Consider the following 16,279-nt stretch of genomic DNA (forward strand, 5'->3'; position numbering starts at 1 on the left):
AGTACACTGGAATACATGGGAATACACGGGAATACATGGGAATACATCGGAATACACGGGAGTACATGGGAGTACATGGGAGTACACAGGAATACATGGGAATCCATGGCAATACATGGCAATACATGGGAGTACACAGGAATACATGGGAATCCATGGGAATCCATGGCAATACATGGGAGTACACAGGAGTACACAGGAATACATGGGAGTACACGGGAATACACGGGAATACATGGGAATACATGGCTGGCTGCTGCTGGGAGTCCCACACTGCCCCACACACCCCGTTCCTGAGCAGCTCCCAAAACCACTTCCCTCAGACACCCTGAGCCAGAGAAATCCCGCTGGGCAGCAAGGGCTGTTGGCAGAGTGGAGATCACTTCTTCATTGCCCACTCCCACCTCAGCACTGCACCCCAGCCCACCCCAACCTCAGAGCAGAACAAGTAAATACCAAAAACCCATGAGGGTGTCCCAGGAGAGAAGGCTCTGGGGGCCCGATATCTGCCCCCAAAGCCCCCGGTCTGCAGGGATGATGGCTGCAGCAAAGTCTACTTCTGCGCTTCCTGGTGGGGACCCTCTCTGCCAGCCCTGTCCTGCTCCCCAGGATTGCTGCTGTGGATTTTGGGAAGGATAAGGGTGAGCTCCCCCCCTCCCCCATCCACAGATGGGATCCACAACTCAGCCTCGAGTTTTCCACCGAGCTCAGCAGAAATTCACCCAGAAGGTCAGTGACCAGAGAAAGGGATGATCCATCATTAAATAAATTGTTTTCATTTCCCAGGATAAAGGGGGAGGAAAAGGGGAGGAGGGGAGGTGTTGTTGGATCAGGACTGGAAAATAAAAGAGCACAAGGCAGGAAAACCGCCCCCTGTACTCCCTGCAGAGAGCAGCCCCAGCTCCTTCCCTGCGCCCTCACAAGAGTTTTACAGCCAAAGCTCTTAATGTGATTATAATAATTATTTCTTTCCTAGCAATCCCCCCCGCCCCTCCCGCAGTTGTTTTTTTAAATTTTTTTTTTTTTTAAATTTTAATAAACAGCCTATTTTGAAATGTCACTGGGGGAAGCCAAGACTCCAGCTGAGCCCTGGCCTGGAGGAAGGAGCAGGGGCAGGGGGAGCGTGCGAATGTGTGTGTGCGCAGGCAGGCAAGCGTGTGTATGTGGGAGCGTGGGCACCCATGGGGACACCCCGCTGCTGCAGCGTGCAAGCACAGCCAGGGCTTGAAAACCTGCCTGTGCCCCAGGCCGGAACAGATAGGGGATTCTTCTCCCTCCCTCTCAGTCTGGGTGCCCTGCTGAACCCCCCCATCTCGCACCCCTCATCTCCCACCCCTCTGTGTGGTCCCCCCCAAGCCCCAGGGCCGAGCTTTGAAATCTGTTGAAAAGAGACCCTTTTTGCCAAAATAAACAGCCTGTCATGTTAAATTACTCTCTCTTCCCCTCTACCTTCCCTGCCTTTGTCCCCCCTCCCCATGCCAGCCGTTTTGTTGAGGGCCATGCCACTCTGGGGGCTTGTGGGGTGCAGAAGTGCTGGTGCTGGGGCAGAGCATAACCTACCTCCCTCATCCCAGTGCCCCTGTGCCTGCCAGCTCCTCAACCCACCAGCTCAGCCCCCCAAAATCTTTCTGCTGGGTGATGATGGCGTCTTGCAGGGTCTGGCGTGCAGCAGTCACACTGCACAGCCCTGCAGAGAGACAAGCTGGCTGAGGGACACTGGGGGCTCATTGCAGCTCCTCGCCCACCTCTGCTGTGCCAGGTGCTCCCATGCCCCCAGGTTTTTTTCCTCTGTCTTGCTTGTACTTGCCCTTTAGCTTTTGTTTTCTCTCTCCTGTTTCTAACAGATCAAAAGTTCTTGGAACTGTAAAGCACTGAGATGGAAACAGTGATTACTCATTCAGGCCAGACTCTCTGCCAGTGCCAGGGCACTCGCCACCAGCCTCTAGTGACTTGCCCAGACACTCTGCACTCCAGCCATGTCTTCCATAGCCTAACTAATCTTCCTGCTAGGAAGTTTTTCCTGCTCTTTTTGGGCCAGTGGAGCTGTGCTCAGCTTGGACTGATTGTGGGGTTGAGCGTCCAGGTGCTGCCCCAAAATGCTCAGCCATGCAGTGTCCCTGCCCTATGGCTCATCCCGTGCAGTGTGGCCCCAGCCAGGGCTCAGCCACTCACCCACGTGGGTTGGAGCTTCTGTGCCCACCACCTGATGTACACCATTCTGCTCAGAGCCCTGCTCAGAATCTGGCAGCACCTCCAGCTGCTCCCACCTCTTCTAGCTGACCAGCTTTGTCACCAGATGTGCCACTGCCCAGCATCACTCCTCCTTCTCATATGGTGCCTGCAGCAGGGTCACTCACTGAGCTGCCCGTGCCTGGCAGCAGCCAGGAGGATGCTCCTCCAGGGCCTGCCCCTGGCCCCTTGCCTATGGGGGAGAGGAGAGAATGAGGAGGGGAGAGGAAGTGATAGAGGAAGGGGAAAGGAGAATAGGAAAGGTGAAAAATAGGATGAAAAACAGGAAGGAGGAAAAGAGGAAGAAAGGAGGAAGGGAAAGGCAGAAGGATGAAAGGGGAAAAGAGGAAAAGGGGAAAAGAGGAAAAGGGGAAAAGGGGAAAGGGGGAGGTCCTAGCCTGCAGGAAGGCAGCATTTGCAGCACCAGCCTCTTGACTGTGGCTGAGGGAATCACATCACACCAGTTCTTCCTGGTGCCAGAGCTCTGGCTGCAGGATGTCAGGTCACACTGTGGGCTCAGCCAGCACTGTGACAAGAGGACAGGGTTACCCCACTAGCACCAAGGTATCTGGAGGGACAGGCATGTTTCCCTGCCCTGCCCAGCCTTACTTTCCTATAGAACCACTCCAGGCTCTCAATTCAGCTTCTGCACCATGCCCACAGCCTCCTCCAGCATTCCTGCCAGGCACCAACAGAAGGAATGTCCTGGCTGCTGCTGAGGCAGGGACTCCATCCGTGACAGAATGATGCTCCATGGACACACAGCAACCCTGCCAGCAGTGAGCCATGCCCACCACCTCCAGAAAAGTGGTGGCCTACATCTCTCTGCCCTCTTTTTCCCACACCAGGGCATGAAGCAGTGATCTGTCCTGTCTGGCTTGGGTTCAGCATTCTTCAGGATGAGCCCAAGACACTCTGATGGGGGTCTGCTGCTTTTGGTCCATCCCCACATGATGGAGGAGGGCAAGACCTGCCCCCCCCCCCCCCCGTGGTTGAGACAGCCATTGGTGTGGGGGACTGAACATCCTGTGCTCAGATGGGCTGAAACCTGAAGCACAGAGCTCAGGCAAGGAAATACAGAGCCCATCATTCAATGTCAGGGTTTAAAATCCGGCTGAGACTCCCCAGCTCAGAGCACCTGCAGCCTCCTGGTAGTGAGAAGCCCAGTGCAGGCTTAATGACTCGGCCTGCAGGTGCTCAAGGGTGCTCTGCAGGTGGAAGCTCTGACCCTTGGAAGGGAGAACTCCTTCAGTCGGCTGGCAGAAGGGTTAATGAATATGAGGGACAGACTCTACCTGCATGGCAGCTCCTCAAACGAGGAACTGAAGGAGACACTGGAAATAAGCCCTGGGGAGATCCAGAAGCCTCATCTGGGCTGTTTAAAAGGGTAAGCGTGAGCCGCAGGAGATGGGAGGAGCAGCCACGAGCCCCATGGCACTCTCCCTCTCTTCCTCACAAGTGGTCCCCGCGCTCGTCTCGGGACCCCTGCTGCCACGGAGCCTCCCCCGCTTCCCCATTCCCTTCCCTGCTGTGACCAAGGCGGGATCAGTTCGCAGGAAAGCCTGGGACGGCTGAACAGAGTCCCGCTGCGAGAGCCCAGCCTTCCAGCCATCATCACTGAGCTGCGGCTCCAGGCCTGCGGAGCTCGGGAACCTCTGGAAGGTGACGGCACTCAAAAAAGATAACGTGCCGGGAAATACCCATTCTGGAAGTTGTAGGAGATGGGGAGAAGCGAGCGCAGGTCTGAGGGTACGAGCGCAGGCAGCTCGGGATGCACCGAGCCCAGAGCGCGGAGCGGGGCCGGGGCACGGCAGCGCCTGCGCCCCCTGGCAGCGGCGGGGCTGAGGGACCGCACGGACCGGCCCTGCCGCTCCCGCAGCCTTCCCACGGCGGCTTTGGGGTCCAAAGCCCCGCTCTGTGCGTCCTCCCGGCTCGATCTTCCCGCAGCCTGGCAGGAAACCGCGCCCCGGCCGGCGCCCGTGTGTGCAGCGAGGCGGGCTCACTCCTAGAGAGGGACGCCGGGGGCTGCCGCACCTGGGAGAGTTGGAGCCTGATGGAGCCTGAGCCTGGTGTTGGCAGAGTTGCACTGGGCCTGCAGGGCTGCTCTGGGCACCGGCAGCTCAGGGTCCAGCAGCCCTTCCACTGCCCCGCCCCACCAGGAGCCGGCCCAGCTCCTGTGGGTGCCGCGCAGGTTGGGAGCAGCGGGGTCGGCAGGGCTGAGCTGGGCTGGGCTGGGAGGACAGTGGATCCTTCACCTGGCACTGGCTGGGAGAGGGTGCTGCCGGCACCTAGTCTCTGTGCCAAGGGCGGTGTGGGAGAGCACAGCGTTCCCCTGGCATGACCCACAGCTGAGCACTCGCTGTCACCCTTCTGGAGTGCAAGAAGAGGGGCCACGGTGTGACTCAAGCCCCCGCCCTGGGTTTGCCCTGAACCTCTTCCTGGGAGTCACCGAGCACTTGGTGCTTGTCACCGCCCGGCTCTGCTTCCCTCCTCCCGCCCCACGCCGGCAGCCAGCCCTGCCCTCCCTGCCCACGCACCTTCACTGCTGCTCGGAGCAGCGTAAGGTAGTAGCAGAGCTGCCATGGAAGCCAACACTTCCCTCTGGCACAGCTACCTCGGGGTGATCGTGTCCCGCGAGAGGCAGCGGGTGGAGCATTTCCAGCGGGCCGAGGACATCCTGCTCACCCTGCTGGAGAGTGTCCATGCCAGGGATCCCCGCTTCCTCGTGGACTATGCCAGGAATCTGGAAGCCTTCGAGTTTGCTCTCTGTGCTTCTGAGGACGCTGTCACTCTTGAGGTGCCCCTGCGCATTGACGGCGATACCCTGCGTGTGCTGGCATGCCAGAGCAGGGACACCTGGGGCGGGCATCCTTCAGAGCTGAACACCTGCTGTCTGGAAGTGTGCTCTCCAGGGACTGATTTGGAGGACTGGACTGGTGGTGTGGATGTGATGGAGCACGGAGGTGGTGCGAGGTGCCTGCTTCCAGGCAAAATCCTCCAGCACCTGAAAGAGCTCCTTGTTTCAGCCATCGTGCGCTGCCAACGCCTCTTCCTGCTTCAGCCAGGTGCGTACACTAGCAGGGTGCTTCCCCGCCAGGAGCTGCCTCCAGTGCCTGCCCAGCTTCCCAGCTTGGCAGTGATCCCTATGCAAACGTGCTGGGACATATGTTCCTGGGCATGTGGCCCACCCAAAAGCTGCAGGGGCAGGTTAGCGAGCACCTTGCTGTGTGCTGGGATGGGCTTTGCCCCCAACTAAGGAAGGGGAGATGCAAACTGTTCCCTGCCATCCCAGGGTGTCAGAGTCATCCTCAGGCACCTTCACCGGGGACTGATGGCATCCTTCTTGAGGGGTGCAGGGTCCACCCAGCCCTGCTGTTAGTCCCCAGGTAGGGTTTCCTCAAGGACTTGGTGTTCTTGATTTACCCTCACCACATTCTCCCCTCCACCTCTTGGCCTCCAAGTGCCCCCAGCTCCCTGGAGGGGGCTGTTTGGAGAGTGAACTGGGAGTGCATCAGAGCTGGACCAGGACCCTGGGGCACAGGTCTGACCCTGTGAACACATGAGCCTCAGCTGGCAGCAGTGTCCACGGAAGAGACATGGTGGGAGGGGACCCTGGGAAATGCCCATAGCTGTTTCATAAGCTTCTTCATACATATTCATCTCCCAATGTGCTTCTTGAAGGAAAGCTCAGCCAGGGTGAAAGAGTGATGTGAGAGGACCAGTGGGTCTGAAAGTCTCTTAACCCAGTCCTAGTAACTCCACCATCCCCTCCTTCCTCTGTGGCCAAGCCAGTGACCTTCATCTTCCTCCACCCCCAGAAAGCAATGAACCTTTCCTGATCCGTTTTTCTTGGACTGCATTGCTTTTCTTGGCACTGTTCAGCCGCCCAGAAGCACAGCTCAGTTTGATTGCCTGAGACTTCCTGCTGTGCCTGACCTTGACCCCTGCGACGCTTCTTCCTGTAAAACCACCCCAGCAGGGCTGGGAGAGGGATTTTACCCGGGGAACAGCGCCCAGACTGCAGCACTGGAAAGGGCTGAGTCGAGTGGGGTGGGACATGGCCACGGGTGCTGCAGCTCAGACCTGGTTCAGCCTGCGGGACCGGCTGTACTAACTTGCTCACTTGCTGCCAAACCCTCTGCATCTAGGTGACATCAGTGCTGAAAATCTGCGGGAAGATGCCATGGAGCTCTCCCTGCTGATCCGTGGCAGCTGGAAGACCATTCGCTTTGACATTGTTCCTGTGGTGAGGAGGCAGCAGGAGCCGCTGCAGCTCCAGGGGCTGCAGAGCGACAGGGGCTTCCCTGAAGGCAGCCTCAGGAGGGCCACAGAAGAGGCTCACTTTGTCCCTGCCTCTCCCCACTGCTGGAGGTGAGAGGCTCAGCTGCATGCACAGTGGGGTGATCCTGTGCCAGGGATGCCCCCCTGGCTGGCAGCACTGCTGGGTGTAGGCAAAAAGAGATGGGGACAGGGCAGGGACATGTCAGCAGGAGTTCAAGTCACCCCCTTATGATGCCCAAACCCTTTTCCCTGTGTTGGAGAGAAAAACCTCAGCCAAGTTTCAGACAGCTCAGGGAAAGAGGGGGAGTGCAACTGAAGGAGCCCCCTGAAATTATTCACTGGAGGTGTGCCCTGACTGTGCAGAGGGTGGCAGCTCTCAGATCCCTGCTTGGGCTTCAGAGACAAGCCGAGGCACCTGGCAGCAGCAGGGTGATGAGCTGCCTCCCAGGATGGGCTGCAGGACAAAACAGGGCTGGACTGACATATCTTGCCTGCCAGCACAACGACCCAGCCCCATGGAGGGGCTGAGCAGCCAGCTGGACCAGTCCATATCTATTTTGGGAGCAAGGTGGTCCAACTGGATGCCCAGCCTCTTGCTGGGGACCAACCCAGCCGCCCCTCCCCACTACACATAGGGGAGAACAACCCCACTTTGCCCCACTCTTGATCCTGCTGGGAAGGCAGGAGCTGCTCAGCAGTGTTCCCATCTCACTCCACACCTCTGAAGTTCTGCTCTGCCAGAGGCAAGTGCAGGAGGGTCTTGCAGATCCAAGATGCTGCACTGGCTGGGACCACATGTGTGCCATGGAGGGATCCCCCTGCATGCCAAGTCACTGCAGGCATATTCTCCCCATCCTGGGAGGATGCAGGTCTTCATCTCCCCTCACACCAGACCCCACTCTCTTCCTCCAGATCCTCCACTCACCTTCCCATCCTGAAGCTGCTCCGAGGAGTGGACACTCTGCAGGGACCCCGTCTGGACAGCCTTCGCCTGCTCGACCAGCTCCGTGACCAGGACTGGGGAGGGCAGAGGGGGAGAGGCACTCTCACTTTCAACCACCTGAAGGTAGGTTGGTTCTGCTGGTTGGGACCATGGCTCTCTGGGCAAGCAGAGCCAAGGCTGCTCCCCTGCACAAGAACCCAAACAAGGATCTGCAGGGCTTTGGGGTGTAATAGCCCATGGCTGTGTCTGGGAAGGATGTGTGCTGCTGCCAGCCATGGTTAGAGGGCTTGGATCCTTCTTCCTTGGATCGAACCAGCAACCTCCAGCTGGAGACACAGTGCATTCAGAGCTGGGGCTCTGCACTGGTGTGCAGGGCATCATCCCCTGGCCCAGGTTGCCTGTGTCTGTGGGATGGCACCTCTGTGCCACACTGCAAGGCTGCCCCATGCCCTGGTGTGCTGGGACATGCCTGTACAGGGCTGAGGGTGGCATTTCTGCTGAGAAAAAACCTCCTCTCCCCACCCAACCTGTTTTCAACGCTTTGGAACCGTGCCAACTGGCCATGCTGGGGACAGCACTTGGTGGCACAATCCAGGTGTGGCCTGCCTTTTGATGGCTCTCCAAGCCAAGGCTGAAGAAGGATGCAAGGGTGTTTTCTGCTTACAGAATGGCTCCAGCTCCAAGTAACCAAATCCTGTGTACTTTGCTTTGCATTCTTTGATGTTTTGGGGGTGGTGGTTGTGGGTTTTTTTTAAGAAAAAGGGCACATGTAATGTATCTGGCCTTCAGAAAAGTATCATCTGATCCAGCCCCCATGGATTCAGCCCCACAAGTGGTTGCATGGTGACCTGCAGGGTGTGAAGGGACAGCCTTCCTGGAATCAGGACTTGTGCCTGATCCTGTGCTCTTCTCTCCCTCCTCACAGATGGTGTTGCTGTGGAGCACAGAGCTCTTCCCCTCCCCGGAGGACTGGCAGGACCTGGAAGGCTCTGTCTACAGGCTCTTGGTGGTCCTTCTCCGCTGCCTGGCCACCCAGCACCTGCCCCACTTCCTGAACCCAGAGGAAAACCTCTTCCAAGGAGCTGCCCCAGACCTTGCCTCCCTCTACCATAAAGTGGAGAGCTTTGCCTGGGACCCCCAACGCTTCCTCCGCTTCCACTTTGGCCTCCATGGGTTCAGTGGCAGCTGCCAGGCAGACACGGAAACCCGAGCCCTCCTGCAGCTCCCCACCGAGGATGGGTCCTGCTGGGACACAGCCTACTTTGACATCCTGCTCAGCCAGGTAACCCCAGCCCTTCAGCTGAACTCATGAGGCAGCACCAGAACCACCTGGGCTAGGAAGCTTGGGATGAGCTGCAATTGGCCCCACCGAGCCCTCTGGCATGCTGTGGAGGCTGTGGGAGGCTGGCAGTGCTGGGCATGGAGCTCCAGCAGAGTGGGGAGCCCTGTCCCCTCACTCCCCACCCGCCTTTAGTTTCAGGTGTACCGGATCCAGGACAGCGCACGTCGCTCAGCAGCGTCCCAGCTCCTCTCCAGGATCCGTCAAGAAATCCCTCAGCAGAGCTGAGTGGGACCCTGCTGCTGCCCCATTGGGGTGTCTCAAAACTCTGGGGGGTGCAAGGAGAGCTACAGGGCCAGGGAGCAGCGTCCTGCTGTGTCATTTTATTGAGGAAAGGTGGTACAGGGGAGAGAGCACATCTGCTGCAGCTGGGGGGGCATACACAGCCTCTTGGCTGCCCTGGTGGACCTGGGCATGGGGTGCTCCACGGTACAGAATCTGGAGGGGGATGGCTGGCATTCTGCTCTGCAAGGTGGGGAAGGCCAAGGTTGTTGGTGATGGGAGGGGAAGGGACCTATGGTCAGAGCCTGCATCCAACCCTCTGTCAGCTTGTTGAGGGTCACCATGCCCTGGGGCCAGGGGAAGGGAAAGAACTGAGGGGCCAGGCCATTGTGGGGGGTGGTGGGAGAAGTGGCTTTGAGCCACGTCTCACATCTGCTGAGCACAGCCCTCTCCTCCATGTCCCCTGCTATCCCAGCTTCTTTCCACTGTGCCTTGGCTTGCTGGATGTCGCTGTGGCTCCTGCCAGCATCCCAGGGAGGCAGTGGAGTCCCTCTGCTGCCAGCTGCCTGCAGCCAGGCATGCAAGGCAGTGCCAGGCCACATCCCCCAGCCTCCCCCCACCAGGGGTGCTCACAGCCGGCTGCGGTGGCAGCGCTTAAGGGCATCTTGCAGGGCTCCAAGCACTCGCTCCACGTTGCCACTGGTTGAGTTGCAGCCCATGAGGCCGATGCGCAGGACCTGGGAGGAGAAGGGTGAGTGTCTGTGCCTCAGCAGCCCGTGCGAGGGAGTGGGGGACACACAGCCAGGTGTGAGTGGTTGTGCGCAGCTCCCTTGCTGGTATTTAGCACATCGTTCCCTATAAAGAGGTGTCACCCCGCTAATTACGTGCGTGGTTATTCAATTAGGAGGTGATTGTGTGTGGTTATGCTGCTATGCGTTGCTCCGGGCAATGGGACAGAGCCAGCGACACACGCTGTGGCAGCCCGAGAGTGGCAGTGAATGCGGGGCTCTGTGCCCAGCCATGGGCAGCAGAACGGGAGGACTCTGCCCACCTTGCCCACCGTGGGGCCCAAGCCCCCAGCGATCTCCATGCCGTGGCTGTCCATCAGAAAGGCCGTGATGTCCTTCCAGTTGTAGCCCTCAGGCACCCTGACAGTGGTGATGGTGGGAAGTCTGGCCTTCTGAGGAAGACAGAAACTGGTTTCAGTCCCACGGCCCCTGGTAACCCCAGCACAGTGCCAGGAGAGAGCATCACGGAGGGGGGAGATTTTTCTCTGGCATCAAAAGCTGCCCAGGCACGTCTCCAGCTGCTCAGGGCTGTGCCCTCACGTTGCCCCTACTCTGTGGTGGTGGTGGTGGGCTTGCCCTGCACCCACCTCCTCTTCCACAAAGAGCTCAAGCCCCATGTCAAGCAGCCCCTGGCACAGCTGGGTGCAGTTGGCCCGGTGTCGCTCCCAGGAGCTCTCCAGACCCTGAGGGCAGAGAGGAGAGAGAAGATCTCTGCTGCTGACAAGCATCTCCTGGCACCCACGACTCCTCCAAGCCCCACGGGCACTGCTGGCGCTCCCCTGCCTGCCTGGTGCCACTCACCAGTTCTGCCAGCATGGCCAAGCCTTCCCGCAAGCTGAAGAAGCTATTGATGGGCGCCGTGTGGTGGTACCTGCAAGGGGCACCCGGGGGGGTTCAGCTTGGCTGCAGCACGGCAGCCCCTTGCTCGTGGCCTGGGGAAACTGAGGCACAGCATCCTACCTCCTCACCACCCAGTGCAGAGGGTTGTGACCAGCAGCCAGGGTGATGGGGAGGCAGGGCCTGAGCACTGAAGGGCAGGCGGCTCCCGAGCCAGGACAAAGCTGGGTGGGGAGTGCTCGCAGCCTCTGTAACAAGAGAGCCCGCCCTCACCTCCGCGGCTCCCCGTCACAGCCCCAGTAGTTTGCCAAGCAGCCCATGTCCAGATAGAAGGATGGGGGCTTCGTCTTCCTCCTCAGCAGCTTCTCCCTGGCGAAACAGAGTACTGGGGAGAGGTGGGACCTTGACCCCACCAGCTCCAAGGTGGGATCAGCCCTGTGGGAGGGAGGACTCCCCTACAGTGAGTGCAGAGATTGGCTCCAGCTCCCAGTCACTGCCCAGGGATGGGATGGGCTCTACGCTCATAGCACTGCAGAGCAGGACAGAAGCAGGTGGCTGGCAAAGGACAGAGGGGACAGCTTCCCCCAGCCCCATCCACCCTGGTGAGACTGGGCTGCTCTTACCTGGCTCGCTCACTGAATGAGATGGGGGCACTGCCAGGGGGTGCGTTGAGGACTTTCTGGGACCCCGAGTACAGGACATCGATCTCTGCCCAAGAGGGAAGACAGCTCCTTAGGAATCAGAGGCTCCCAGCAGGAAAATGCTGAGCCCTCCGACCCAGCTGCAAGGGGTGGGTGGGAAGCACAAGGATGGCACACATGGCAGGTCCCACTTGTGTTCAGGCTGCTTTGGGAGGACCCCTGGCACTGCTGATGGTCCCCCAAGGGGAATCAGGCTCTCTGGCTTCAGCTGGACCAGTTTCTAATGCTGCTAGCCAAAATGCAGGCCGAGGGGCTGATCCCACTGCTCTCTGCCCCTGTCCCAGGCATGAGCCCCTTTGTCCCCTGTTGCCCATGATGGCACTGTGGCTCTTACCCTGCTGGTCCATGAAGATGGGGGCTCCCCCAAGCGATGCCACTGCGTCCACAAGCAGCAGGCAGCCATGCCTGTGGGAGGACAGAGCTCAGCCTGGTGTTCCTGCCACCTCCTCTTGCCACATCTCTGGCTGTAGCCCTGGCATTCTGGTCCCCACAGGAGCTGCGTGTCTCACTGGCACCAACTGCTTCCAGCACAACAGAGCCAGAGAAGAGCCCAGCACACATAAATCCCCAGGCCCAAATCCCCAGTGGTGACCTTGGGGTGCCCACCATGCACTGACCGGTGGCACAGCTCGCCCAGCCCCTCCAGGGGCTGCAGCACCCCTGTGGAGGACTCGCCGTGGGTGATGAAGAGCACCAAAGGTTTGTGCTGCACCAGGCCCTGCATGACACAGGGGGAAGGTGACCACACTGGAGGTCAGCTTGTGCCCTCTGCATAGTGGCCAGCACTCACCTGCTCAATGTCTTGTGGAGTGAAGTACTTGCCCGGGGGCTTCAGCAGCTCATAGACGTTGGCTCCTGGGAGGAATTTGGGCAGAAGAGAGTGAGGTTTGGGCATGCTTCCCACTGGGCAGTCACCTGCTCCATGGGGCAATTGGTCATGCGTGAACCAGGAGCAGAGCCACCTGCCAGAGTCTGGCCTCCTGCAGATTTGCCCAGTGGAAAAACCATAAAGCACCATAAATGGCATGGCATCATTCTTGGAAAAAAATCTGGAGTGCTCTCTAGCAGAGTGCTCTCTGGTTTTGCAAGCCATGTCAGTGAGCACTGCCAGGATTGGGACAGCAAGCCAGGGCACGCTGCCTTCAAGCCCAGTCCCCTCAGCCCTGCCAGACCATCTACCTGCTCCCAGCATACCCAGCCTCCTGGCAATATCAGCAGCACGTTGTCCCCAGATGCCGTTGATGGCCACCAGCACGGGGTCACCTTGCTCAAGCAGGTTGAAGAGGGCGGCCTCCATGGCACAGTGGCCGCTGCCGCTGATGGCCAGGGTCAGCCTGTTCTGTGTCTGGAAGGCGTACTGGATGCCTGCCTTGATCTCATCCATCACCTGTGGCAGCAGGACACTGGCCAGCACTGCTATTGCTCCTCTTGCCCCAGCAGAGCTGTTCCAGTCCTTCCCGGGGGTGAGGAAGAGGAAGGGAGGGAAGGAAAGCTGGGCAGGGGCGGCTCACCTGCAGCACTTCAGGGTGCATGTGGCCCAGGAGCTGGCGAGCGCCCGCAGCCTGGATGCGGCGGGGCACATTGCTGGGCCCTGGCCCCAGCAGCAACCTCTCTGGCACGGCCAGGGGCCGGAGCAGCTCCTCCGGAGGGGCAACGCGGAGCAGGCTGGTGGCCATGGCACGCCGTGCTGTCCCCAGGAGCTGAGCCCAGAGAAGAGGAGTAGAGGCTGCCTGAGCAGCTGCCAGCATTGCAGCACAGTCTATCCTGTGCCAGCAGTGTCCAGTGTCCCCATGGACCTTGACCCAGAATTCAGTGCTCCCCCCTAACCAGTCTGGACTCTACTCCTGGCTGCCTCCTCTGCCTGGTTAATGTGTCACCAGTGCTATCCCTGCTGACTTGGGCCCCTCATTTTGGGGGATGCCCCCTTGCTGGTGCTCAGGGCATCACTCTCCAGGTACGCCAGCCTCTGGGACTCCCAAGCACTGAGGCAGTCCCTGTCCCCATGGCCCCCACAATACAAGGGCTAATGTTTCCCAACAGTATCCCAGCAGGTGGGATCCCTGCTCTGGGCACCTAGATCCTGTGCCATGGGATGGTTGTGCTGAGACTGGTCTGGCACAGCTGCCATGGTCATAGCTCCTCCTGCAGCAAAAAGTTCCTGTTGACCAGGGCTCCCTGACCAGGGACCTGCCCTGCAGAGGGACATCTGGCTGGGTGACAGCCTGAAGGAGGCTGGCCAGTGGACTGATGTGCATCAGGGCTGTGGACTGGGACACGGACACATCACTGGCACAGCGAGCTGTGCTCTGCAGGCTCAGCCTGGACCATGAGCATCGCAGTATGTCCTGAGGATGCCACAAGCCCCACGTGGGGTCGATATTCTGTTATCTGCTGTGTGTACCCACAGCACATTGCCTTGTGCCCCACCTCTGCCACATTCTCTGCCATCACCACCCTGAAATGCAAACAAGCTGCCCGCTGCCAGCTTTAGCAGATCCACGAGTGGGTCTCTGCCCAGAAGAGCCCCTCAGTGAGCAAAGCTTTGGCTAGGGATGAGAATAGGGGTGAGCACAGGGATGAGAATTCCCACCCGGCAGAACTGGCACCAGTGGCCACTGCTGAAGACATAACAGACAGAGGCATGGGGCCAGCAACAGTGACAGGTGAGAGCACATCTGCCCCGCAGCCGCGTGGCCACCACTGAGAGGAGCTGGGGACAGATGAGTCTGATCCCGCATAGCTGATGGAAGCCACAGTCAGCCTGGGGACTGCTGCCCAGCCGTCATCCCGCCAAAGCGATGACGACATATCGGATGAAGAAGATCTCCCTGTCCTCTAGGGAGATTTGGGGCATGGCTGGGGCGGGGAGGGGACGCGTGGCATCGTGGCTGCCGTGGCGCGAGGGTGGCCGTGCTGCTGGAAACAGCTGGCAGCGAAGGAATAATCCGCTTTCTGCGCTGGCTCTGAATTCCGGGCGCAGATGGGCAGGAGCGGCCGTGCCCCGGGCGGCGGGCAGGGGGCTCGGCGGACGGAGTAGCGAACTCACGGCGCTGGGACCGGGGCACAGGAAACCCTGGCCAGCGCCGCTCCTCGGAATACTGCGCCGTAAAACAGGGGTAGCGGTGTCCGCTCCGGGCACCGGGTACCGGGGTACCGGGGTACCGGGGTACCGGGGTACCGGGCCGGTGCCGGTTGCCAGGCGACAGCTGCCGAGTGCCGCCCCGCCCCGCCCCGCCCCGCCCCGCCCCGCCCCGCCCCGCCCCTGCGGCGGTTCCGCAGCACGCCCGTGGCCGGGGGATGCGCTGACGTCACCGCTTCATCCCCGAGCGCGCCCTCCCGGTCCCCGCGTCCCCCTCCGGGCGGCGGCGGCCGCCAACCAGCGCGTGGGGCGGGGACCGCAGGGGCGGGGCCGCTGCCACCCGCACCGGCACCGGCACCGGCACCGGCACCGACACCGGCACCGCATCGCCCCCCGCGGCTCGGCCTCATGCCGGCGCCCCCCGCCCACGGCTGAGCGCTGCGCCCCTCCGAACCGGCCGCGGCCACGGCCACGGCCGCGGGCATCACAGGTAGGGGCGGGCGGCATCGCGCAGCCCGGGGCAGCCCCGCCGCGCCCCCCGGGGCGCTGGCCGCTGGGGGGACCGGGGCCGCTCCGGGGTGGCGGTGCCGCCCCTCGTGGGCCCGGCGGGGACGAGGCGTGGCGGGTGGGAGCGGGATGCGCATCCCCGAGGGTCCGGCGGGGCGGGGTGGGGGCTGCAGCCGGTGGCCGTTTTGCGGAGCCCCCCGATGCTCGAAGTTGTGGGTATGGGGAAACTGCCCTCGGGTCCCCAGCGCGGTGACCGCCGGGTGCCGCCCCATCTTCCAGAAGGATCCAGCCGGGGTGCGGCGGGGGGGCTGCCTGCGGACGAGGAGACGCCTCTGCCGCCCCGGCCCCAGCCAGGGTGAGAAGGGGAACGATGCTATCCCCGCAGCCCATGGCGGGGGACCCCTTGTCACCCCAGAGCCACCCCTGCTCTTCCCTCCGGGGCAGATGGCTGTGGTTATGCAGCTGAGCCATCTTGCGTCATCACCATCATAATGCTTCAGAGTTAAACAGCAGCGCTGGAGGGAGTGGTGGATGCCCCACCTGGGGCTCTCGCCGCGGGTAGCTGGCAAAGATGCTGCGATGCTAAGGCTGTTCTTGGCCCCCAAGGACGAGCAGCTGCCGGTGACCTTGCGCTGTGGAGTGGCTGGACAAGGTCCGCCATGTCACTGCGGGCCAGTGCAGTGGCTGCTGGCTGTTGAAGGGGCAGGTCCCGGGGTGCAGGGCTAGTGCAGAGCTCCACGCTTGGTCACCCAGGTTCGCAGGGAGCGGCCCTGCACCTGCCCTATTGTCTTACTCCTCTGCTTCCTTCTCCTCCTTCTTCTCCTCCTCCTCCTCCCCCTCACGGGGCAGTGACCCCTCCCCTAGATCCTGCAGACCCCGTGTGAGCCGGGCTCCTGCCCGCTCAGGTCCCATGCGACAGCATCAGGGCTCGGGGAGGACAAGGGACCAGCCGAGCATCTCCCGTACCACCCCACAGCCAGGCACCCTTCCGTCCCAGCACCCAGAGCAGCCCCATGCAGGTGGCCTCTGTCGCGCTGGGGGGCAGGGAGGTAGGAGACCCTCCCCCTCCCCTGAGTATGGCCAGGGGTGTGGTGGCTCTACCATCTCGGCATGCTGCTGCTGACCTCCATTTTGTCTGGGAGGTGGCAGCTGGCGCTGGCAAAGATGCTGCCACCACCCTCCACCTCCCTGCATGTGGCAAGAGCTGCAGCCCCTCAAGCCCTGGGTCGTGTGGGAATCTGTTGTCTGCCCCCTCCCTGGCTACCCTTCTCTTTGCCGACCAATGCTGGGCACCCACTGGAGCTCACTGCTGTTTTTGTGCAGCTTTTCCCTGCTTTGGGTTGGCGTGTCTGG

The 16,279-nt window shown here is 60.9% G+C and overlaps 3 protein-coding genes across 4 annotated transcripts in view; 2 read left to right on the forward strand and 1 right to left on the reverse strand.

Moving 5' to 3' along the window:
- Positions 1-4,795: 4,795 nt before the first annotated feature.
- Positions 4,796-10,059, forward strand: MAB21L4 (mab-21 like 4). The gene is made up of 5 exons (XM_053986208.1): positions 4,796-5,294; positions 6,378-6,600; positions 7,423-7,576; positions 8,379-8,735; positions 8,928-10,059. Exons 1-5 carry the CDS (start codon positions 4,811-4,813, stop codon positions 9,018-9,020), a joined length of 1,311 nt encoding a protein of 436 aa, XP_053842183.1. The 5' UTR covers positions 4,796-4,810; the 3' UTR covers positions 9,021-10,059.
- Positions 9,644-13,134, reverse strand: AGXT (alanine--glyoxylate aminotransferase). Of its 2 annotated transcripts, none has more exons than XM_053986207.1 (11): positions 12,852-13,134; positions 12,535-12,727; positions 12,131-12,195; positions 11,958-12,046; positions 11,675-11,745; positions 11,263-11,347; positions 10,913-11,008; positions 10,604-10,673; positions 10,390-10,485; positions 10,066-10,194; positions 9,644-9,751 (listed from the first exon to the last, which is right to left on the reverse strand). In XM_053986207.1, exons 1-11 carry the CDS (start codon positions 13,086-13,088, stop codon positions 9,644-9,646), a joined length of 1,239 nt encoding a protein of 412 aa, XP_053842182.1. In that variant the 5' UTR covers positions 13,089-13,134. The 2 variants fall into 2 exon arrangements, with proteins under 2 accessions (XP_053842182.1, XP_053842181.1); XM_053986206.1 differs by having other exon boundaries at positions 11,958-12,058; positions 12,852-13,132.
- A 1,585-nt stretch (positions 13,135-14,719) lies between these two features.
- Positions 14,720-16,279, forward strand: part of KIF1A (kinesin family member 1A) — a 41,931-nt gene continuing 40,371 nt past the window's right edge. The window contains 1 exon segment of the mRNA XM_053986190.1: positions 14,720-14,909. The gene's annotated coding sequence lies outside the window, so the exon portion shown is untranslated.

Source organism: Vidua macroura, chromosome 10 (genome assembly GCF_024509145.1).
Source record: "Vidua macroura isolate BioBank_ID:100142 chromosome 10, ASM2450914v1, whole genome shotgun sequence".
NCBI classification, from domain to species: Eukaryota; Metazoa; Chordata; class Aves; order Passeriformes; family Viduidae; genus Vidua; species Vidua macroura.